At 57.3% G+C, this 7,964-nt stretch overlaps 2 protein-coding genes across 5 annotated transcripts in view; one reads left to right on the top strand and one right to left on the bottom strand.

Annotated features, from left to right (window-relative positions):
- On the top strand, window positions 1-5,711 carry GALK1 (galactokinase 1). Its single transcript, XM_074555129.1, has 8 exons — window positions 1-450; window positions 1,247-1,436; window positions 1,742-1,861; window positions 2,335-2,470; window positions 2,880-3,061; window positions 4,124-4,274; window positions 4,420-4,582; window positions 5,217-5,711. Exons 1-8 carry the CDS (start codon window positions 16-18, stop codon window positions 5,286-5,288), a joined length of 1,449 nt encoding a protein of 482 aa, XP_074411230.1. The 5' UTR covers window positions 1-15; the 3' UTR covers window positions 5,289-5,711.
- The window catches only part of ITGB4 (integrin subunit beta 4), a 35,871-nt gene continuing 33,579 nt past the window's right edge, over window positions 5,673-7,964 (bottom strand). For all 4 annotated transcript variants that reach the window (XM_074555113.1, XM_074555115.1, XM_074555116.1 and 1 more), the window contains one exon: window positions 5,673-7,843. In XM_074555113.1, coding sequence (XP_074411214.1) covers window positions 7,713-7,843 — 131 coding nt within the window. In that variant the 3' untranslated portion in view covers window positions 5,673-7,712. The remainder of the gene's footprint in view (window positions 7,844-7,964) is intronic.

The following is a 7,964-nucleotide window of genomic DNA, read 5'->3' as shown; positions in this document are numbered from 1 at the left end:
GCCCTGTCCGTAGGGATGCGCACGGACAGCGATTCCCAGCACCGTGAGAACAGGCGGTGCGGGGGCACTCGGGGTAGGTGCGGGACTCCTGGGGCGGCGCGGGGCTCCTGGGGCTGTTCGCGGCACTCGGGGGCGCTCGAGGCGGTGCGGAGCGCTCGGGGGCGGTTCGGGCGCTCGGGGCGGTTCGGGCTGGTTCGGGGACTCGAGGCGGTTCGGGGAGCTCGGGGGCGGTGCGGGACTCCTGGGGGCGGTTCGGGGCGGTGCGGGACCCATCGGGGGCGGTGCAGCTCGGCCATGGCGGAGTCCGGTGCGTCCGCGCTGCTGGCGGCCGCTCGCCGGGTGCATGAAGAGGCTTTCGGGGGTCCGGCGCTGCTGGCGGTGTGGGCCCCCGGCCGGGTGAACCTCATCGGGGAGCACACCGACTACAACGACGGCTTCGTGCTGCCCATGGTAAGGGCCGTGCTCTGCCGCCCGGCCCCGGGCTCTCGCCGTGTCACCCTTCCGGGTCCGCCTGGCAGCTCACGGGGGTTCTCGGCCACCGCCTTCCCACCCCCGCCCCGGGATGTCCCCTCCAGGAGAGCCCACCCAGGACCCCGAGGGATCCTTCGGGATCCCCTGCCCAGAGCGCGCGGTTCGGAGCCGGACCTGCTGCAGCCCCCCCTGCAGACCAACTCCTCGCTGCTTCACGGGGATGAGATTCTATTCCCAACACCTCTCCGAGAGGCTGGAGCCTTTTTTCTGCAGCCCCGACAAAGAACTTCCCGTTCCCAGAGAGCGATGTTTTGGTGGCAGAGATGGTTCAGCACAGCAGGAGCTTCCTGCTCCTTCCGAGCCGCTTTGGCTCAGCGGCGAAGTCCCCACTCAGCCCTAAATCAAATATACAGATAATTAATTACTGTGAGGCCGAGGAGCGTGGGAGCAGGTCAGCTGAATTCCCTGACAGACAAGGAAATGTCCCGAAGCCTCTCCCATTCTTGGCGTGGTTACCTCTCCCCCGGAGCCCAACAAGCAGCACCGAGCTGGGGGTCAGGCACAACATTCAGTGGGAGGACTGATCCTGTGGGTCAGTAAATAGGCAGGAATTTTAATTCTGTGCCAAGCCAGAGTGTGCAGTGGGGCGCTGGGGGGCTAAAGAGAACACTTGGGTGCTCCAGCTGTGGGCTGAAGCAGCCACTGCTGTCACCTGTCCCCCGTGGGGATGCTCCAAGGGGTGCTGCAGGGTCTGAGCCCACCTTCCCCACACCAGGCCCTGCACCTGGGGACGGTGCTGGTGGGAGCCCCCACGCAGGACGAGACCATCTCCATCATCACCACCTCGGCAGAGGCAGACGAGCCCCACAAGGTGCAGTTCCCGGCTCCCACCGCCAGCAGCCCCCTGAGCCCGGGGCAGCCCCAATGGGCCAACTACGTCAAGGGCGTCATCCAGCACTACCGGGGTAAGGCCGGGCTGAGGGCTGGGTCAGAGCCCCCTTGCAGGGAGCTGCTGTTCACATCCAGCTTTGAGGCTCTTCTGGTGTCTGTGTAATCCTGCAGCTCTGCCAGGACCAGGCTTCAGCAAACTCAATCTCAGCTCCAAAGATTCCTGTGCTTGGGGGGCTGCAGGATCACACTCTGCTGTGGGTCACCCTGTGTTCTGAATGTTGCACAGAGGCTCCTTGTGCCATTGCCAGCGAGCTGTGGGGCGCACAGAGCCCTGCAGGGGCTCATGGCCCCCCTCCTCCCTTCTCTTCTGTTCCTGCAGGTGGTTCCATGCCAGGCTTCAGCGCTGTCGTGGCCAGTGATGTCCCCCTGGGCGGGGGCCTCTCCAGCTCGGCTTCTCTGGAGGTGGCCACCTACACCTTCCTGCAGCAGCTCTGCCCTGGTAAGGCAACAGCCTGTCCTGGGCCCTGCATCTGCTTCCAGGGGAGCTGGGGTGAGGGAGGTGCCCTTAGCTGGATCCCACAGCCCTTGGGAAAATGCTGCTGTGAACAGGTAACAACTCCTCAGCTGGCACTGCCCTGCCTGTGTGGCTCCTCTGGTCATCCAGCCTCACCTGCCCAGACCTCTAAAATCCACGGCCAGGGGCATGAGAGGAAGTTCCCTCAGGAGCATCCTCTCCCCACTCTAATGGCCCCAAAAATCAAGATACCTGAAATACCAGTGTCAGTTATCCAGCTGGATCTGAGGTCCAGGCTGGCGTAGAGGCCATGCAGGGGTGCAGGAGCCAGCACCTGCAGCTGTAAAACCTCATTCCTTGGAAAAACAACCTTTTACCTCCATGTTTGCTTCCCCTGCCCCCAGGCAAGGGACAAAGTTGCAGGAGCTGCTAACCTGTGTGTCTCTGCTGTGGCACAGACGATGGGGATTTGTCAGCCAAGGCGCTGGCATGCCAGAAGGCGGAGCACACGTTTGCCGGGATGCCCTGTGGGATCATGGACCAGTTCATCTCCGTGATGGGCCAGGAGGGCCACGCCCTGCTCATCGACTGCAGGTCAGGATCAGGGCTGTGCTTACTGTGCTGTGCTCGCCTCCTTGAGCAGCTGAGGCTGAGCTGGCCCTGTGGCCATGAACCGAGGGCAGGAGTGCAGGGAGAGGTTAACCCTTGAACCCAGCCCAGAACGTCCTCATGGACGTGGGGCAGCCTGCGCTTTTATTCCTCCTGGTCTTGATTCCTCCTGCTGCAACCTTTCTGCTCCTTGCCTGGGTTGTGTTTCCCACGGTCCTTAGGGTCTGTTATGGCACTAATATTTGGGAGGGAGTGCAGTGCTGGAGTGGAATCCCAAACCTGCTGGACTTTGCCTCTGTAGCTCAGGCCTGCCTGCCACGTGGCCTCACCTGACTCAGGTGTGTGCGAGCCGGGGCGGGCAGGGGGCGGGCACACGGCTGAGCTGTCCCTGCAGGTCCCTGGAGACCAAGCTGGTGCCACTGAAAGACCCCAGCCTGGCCGTGCTCATCACCAACTCCAACGTGCGGCACACGCTGACGGGCAGCGAGTACCCCACGCGCCGGCGGCAGTGCGAGGAGGCAGCGGCGGCCCTGGGCAAGGCCAGCCTCAGGGATGCCACCATGGCCGAGCTGGAAGGTGGGGACAGCCCTCCCCTCACCTCTGGTCACTCCCTGGGGCATCAGGAGTACTGGAATTAAATAGCAATATTGCTGGGTGGAACGTGCATGGGCTCGTCTGGGCCTTGCTGCTTGACCAGAGGCGGCAGCTGTGGTGGTTTCACCTCAGAGACGCCTCTGGCCAGCTGTGTGCTGCAGCTGGGTGCTTGGGACAAGTCCAGGCATGCAGGAGCTCAGGTTTACCTCTGGCAGAAAGGCTTTAGGCAAGGCGAAGAAAAAGGAGTCGGTTCTGATGGAGGGTTTGGATCCAGAGCTTTATTCTGGCCCGCAGCCTCTGAATGCAGCACCAGCTCCAACAGAACTCCCGTGGTTGCTGTTCCTTTAACCCCAGGGAGAGGGGCAGGGAAGGGGTAGGGAGCCACCAACCAGGTAAGGGGGGGGAAGTCTCAGGGGACCAGTGACACCTGGATGGCCCAATGTCCCCAGGGCTGAGAGGCAGCTTTTGAACTCTGCCAATCACATCCTATCTGTGGTTTTTTTATAAATTGGTAGCTGATTTTGGCTTTGTTTTTGGTCAGGTGGGATTTTGTACTTTGCCTTTTACATCTAACATGGGTTCAAAGCTTAGCACAGTACAAAAAGGACTGTATTATCATATTGTTAGTATTTTAGTCAGTGGTAATGTGAAGTTCTCTAAAGGTAAATTGAAACCGTTTATAAGATGGCTTTTTCTACACTTCCCACAAATCTCCCCTGAAGAAATACACAATATTCAATTTGATGCCCTTGCTGGAATGCCAAGATTGATGGACAGCTCTCAGCAAGGGCGCAAGGGAGGGGAAGGGAGAGGTTGTTGGCACACCTGGGGAAGGAACTGGGAGAGCTGAAACAGGCTATTACATCGCACCTCAACACAAGAGGTGCCCGGGGGCTGAGACCTGGGGCAGGCGGGTGGGCACACACCCTGTGATGGATGTGCTGCAGGCAGGGAAGCTTTGGCACAGGATGGATGCAGGATGCAGCATCCTGCAGGCTGTGAGGCTTTGCTGCAGGAACACCAATGTCACAAATGTCCCTGCAGAGGCCAGGAGCCGCCTGGGGGATGAGGTGTTCCGGCGGGCCAGGCACGTCATCGGCGAGATAGCGCGGACAGAGGAGGCAGCGCAGGCACTGCGGGACAAGGACTACACCACCTTCGGGAAGCTGATGGTGGAGAGCCACAACTCCCTCAGGTGAGGGTGCCCGAGGATGCTGACAGCCGGGCCAGGGTCTGCAGCACCCAGCAGCGCTGCTGTGGCAGTGGCTGCACGAGCTGGGGCTGTCAGTGGTTGTGCCCAGGGTGTGGGACAGGGCAGAGCACGGCTCTCCTCTCTCCAGGGATGACTATGAAGTGAGCTGCCCCGAGCTGGACCAGCTGGTGGCAGCAGCCCTGGAAGTGGATGGGGTTTATGGCAGCAGGATGACCGGGGGAGGCTTTGGAGGCTGCACGGTGACACTGCTGAAGGCTGAGGCTGCAGACAAAGCCAAGAAGCACATCCAGGTACGTGGCAGAAAAGTCCCAGGAGACTGAAAGATCCCAAGGGACCTCTCAGGGGCACAGCACAGGGACATTGTTGAACTGTCACTCCTGAGCCATTGGGGTTGCTGGAGCCCATCCATGGCCCTGAGCCTGTTGATGCCACTGAGCTCCTGCAGGCACTTCAGTACCGTGCCAGTCACAGAGCCCTGCTCCAGGACTTTGTTGCATTGAGAAAGGGAGTGAAAAAGTGCTGGGGGAGCTTCAGGATGGCCAAATCCATCCACAGAAAAGTGATCTGAGCTGAGCTTGGGTACTCCTGAGCTGAACACTGGCAGTTATAGCCTGGGAAAGAGCTCAGTGCCAGCACCAGTGTTTCCTAACTCAGCACCTTGGCATGCTCAGGTAGCTGGAAATTCCAGCAGAATGGGGGTGCCAGGATATGGGGCCTGTGGACAAGGCAGAACATCATTTTACTGCTCTGTGAGATCATGGTGCACTCTATAAATGGCTGGGGGAAGGGGAAAGAAGGGGCAGGGGTGGGAGAGAGGAAACATGACCAGGAGTTGCAGTTCAGTGAAGAGTGGAGGTAGAGTGAGTGTGGAACTGGCCAGCAGGGCCTTTTCCCCCAGCCTCAACTGCTCCTCTTGTTTTTCAGGAGAAATACAGTGGCAAAGCCACCTTCTACCTCAGCAAGCCCTCGGCAGGGGCAAAGGCTCTGTCCATGTAGAGGAGTGACCACCTCCCCTGGGAACCTTGGGCTGGCATTCCCTCCCTCCCCAAGGCTTTCCCAAGGGGATCAGTTTGTCCATCTGCCTCATTTACCTAATAAAAGTAAAGCATTTGCATAGTTGTTCTGTGCCTGTGTGGGCCAAAAGCACTTGGGAGTGTTCCTCAGAGGATACTGGTTTAACTCCAGTTTGCACTGGTGCAAGGAGCCATTAGCAGAGCTGCAGTCACAGGAGGGGATGGCAGTGCAGGAGCTGCAGGCACTGACACCTGGCAGAAGTTCCTGCTTGGGAATCTCCCTCTGGCCCCTGCCCTGCATCTGTTGCAGATGGAGGGAGAGATTTTTTTATTTTACTTAAAAAAAAAAATCAACAGTAAAGAGGCAGAATATAGAGAAAATATTTATTGAGTGCAAGAGGAAGCCATCTGATCAAAGACCTGCTCTGGATCCATCTTGGAAAGGCTGAAACAGCACCAATTCCAACAAGCAGATAAATTAAAAAAGACAGGCCTGGGTTAGTGCATGTGCATGGGGAAGGCCTGATCCCCTGGAGAGCAGCTGATGGGCCAGGCTCTGCTCTTGGAGAACAGGATCATCTTTGGTTAAAATGCTTGGGAAAGTCCCTGTTTAGGCAGTTCTCAGTGTCTGACCCTGGGGCACAAATCCCAAAGGGTCACAGAGTCCTTGAGCAGGAGGAGACAAAATCCCAACCCCAGGCACGAAGGGAGCAGGGAGGGAGGCAGCCTCATGCCCCTGGCGCTTGCTCAGCAGAAATGATGCTTCTTGAAGGCACAGTAAAACCTCAGGTTGGTGAAGCTGAGCCAAGTTCAAAACTGACCCAGCCCCACCTGCAGTCATGGAGATTCCTGTGGGCTTGATTCACCCACATCCATCTTTGGCTGAAAGGTGTTCAGCCCTTCCCCGAGTAAAATAAAAAGCCTGAAGAGGAGAAGGAGCTGTTGGTGGTGAGCTCTTCTTCAGAGTCCAAAAGAAAAAAGGAAATAGAAAAAGAAATAAAGAAAACCACCAAAAAAGCCAAGGTTCATTGTGAGATCAAAGCAGGCTGGTGATGCTGCCAGGGGCCCAGGCAGCTGCTGCCTTGGCTGGAAGCTCTAAGCCAGAGAGTGGCAGCTGCTGCTCCAGGCAGGCTCCTCACCTGCTCCCATGCAGCTGGAACACTGCAGGGAAAGCTGCACTGCTTGTTGTCCCTGGCAGAGGGCAGGGAGCCTCCAGGGATCCTGCCCAGCACTGGGACATCAAAGCCAGCAGGGTCTCAGCTCAGCCCAGCCCTGTGTGAGGGGAGCTGAAGCTGAGGCTGAAGAAAGGAGTCTCTGACTTGTTCAGGACAGTGGGAATGCCTGTTGTTCCAGGCCTGCTCTTCCTTTGTGTTTACTGATGGAGCACAGGTCCCTTTATGGATCTTGCTGCTGGGCAAAAAGCCTTTTAAAAGGTACCCAGCATCTTCTGCCCTGAAATCTCACTCTGTCCACATCAGCTGTGTGAGGAATCCCAGCACAGTTCCCATCCCTCACCTCTGGGGAGCTCCCAGCCCTTCTGTGCCCAAGTGCTCCAGCTGGGAGATGTTCTGCAGTGGGTGGATCTGGGCCCTTGCAGCCTCCTGCTGGAGCCTCTGGGGCTGAAGAGTCCAAGGCAGAGCCCACCAGCCTCATCACAGGGTTAAAGTGGCCTTTGGATCAAGCCCTTGGCTCATTTCTTCCTGTTATTCATGTTTCCCAGCAGCCACAGTTCGAGTGTAGCCTCCACATTCAGCATAGATCTCATCCACCTCCATTTTTTTTATAAAATAATAAAATACATTTATATATATTTATATATATACTATGAAAACTGTACAGTGTTGTATGCAAAAAAAAAAAGCATCTGAGGCCTTGAAGTAATGCAACACAAATGAAAGGTTAGTCTTTGCTCTTGTGGTACCAAATGTCAGCAGCAAAGGACAGACACAAATAGGTGCAATAAGAAAGCACAGGTTACCCCAAAACCCTACCTTGCAGCTCTCATAAAAACCCCCATACTGAACAAAACAACTCCAGTGGACAGGTGAGTCACCGGAGAGCCTGGAGCAAAAATGGAAATGGTGACCCTCTACAAATCATGGTTTTGACACCTGAGATCCTCTCAAAACCGTGGACCTGACAATAAAATCATTCCATTCCATTTACCTGGGGAGGGTGAAGCCATGGAGACACCCCAATTTCTGCCCTGGAAGATGAGCTTGCACACCCAGCTGTGCCAGAGCTCTGAGTGTTCTGGCCTCCAGAGGAGAAGTGCTTGGAGTCCCTCAGAGGGTCTGTGCCCACAGGAGGAGCTGCCCAGGCACCCCCTGGGTGAAGCCCCTTTGGGTTGTTCCATAAATCCTGGCACTGATCCCAGAAGTGCTGCTGGTGCTGGGCCTGCCCTGGCTCAGGCCTCGTAGAACTGCCTCTCCAGCTGCTGGCTCAGGGTCCCGCTGGCCAGCACCGTGTGGCTCACAAACTCCTGGGTCACGGTGCTGCTGGAGCTCTCCACGTGCTGCGTGGTCACCAGCATCCCGTCTGCAAGGGAAGGCACCACGGGTGGGGTCACAGGGAACAGGGTCTGCTCTGCCCCACAACTCCAGGCACGAATTTTCCATCACAGGAAATGATATTTAGGGACCTCTCCCCACCAAGTTGT

Source organism: Zonotrichia albicollis, chromosome 19 (assembly GCF_047830755.1).
Source record: "Zonotrichia albicollis isolate bZonAlb1 chromosome 19, bZonAlb1.hap1, whole genome shotgun sequence".
Taxonomy (NCBI): domain Eukaryota; kingdom Metazoa; phylum Chordata; class Aves; order Passeriformes; family Passerellidae; genus Zonotrichia; species Zonotrichia albicollis.
Note: the sequence above shows the minus strand (reverse complement) of the source record. Positions and strands in the feature narration are given on the sequence as shown.

What these genes read in the sequence shown, in the direction of transcription:
- GALK1 (XM_074555129.1), top strand. Translation starts at nt 16, where the DNA reads ATGCGCACGGACAGCGATTCCCAGCACCGTGAGAACAGGCGGTGCGGG. An exon ending in GCCCTGCTCATCGACTGCAG is followed by an intron (nt 2,471 to 2,879) that starts GTCAGGATCAGG and finishes CTGTCCCTGCAG; the next exon opens with GTCCCTGGAGACCAAGCTGG. An exon ending in CACCATGGCCGAGCTGGAAG is followed by an intron (nt 3,062 to 4,123) that starts GTGGGGACAGCC and finishes ATGTCCCTGCAG; the next exon opens with AGGCCAGGAGCCGCCTGGGG.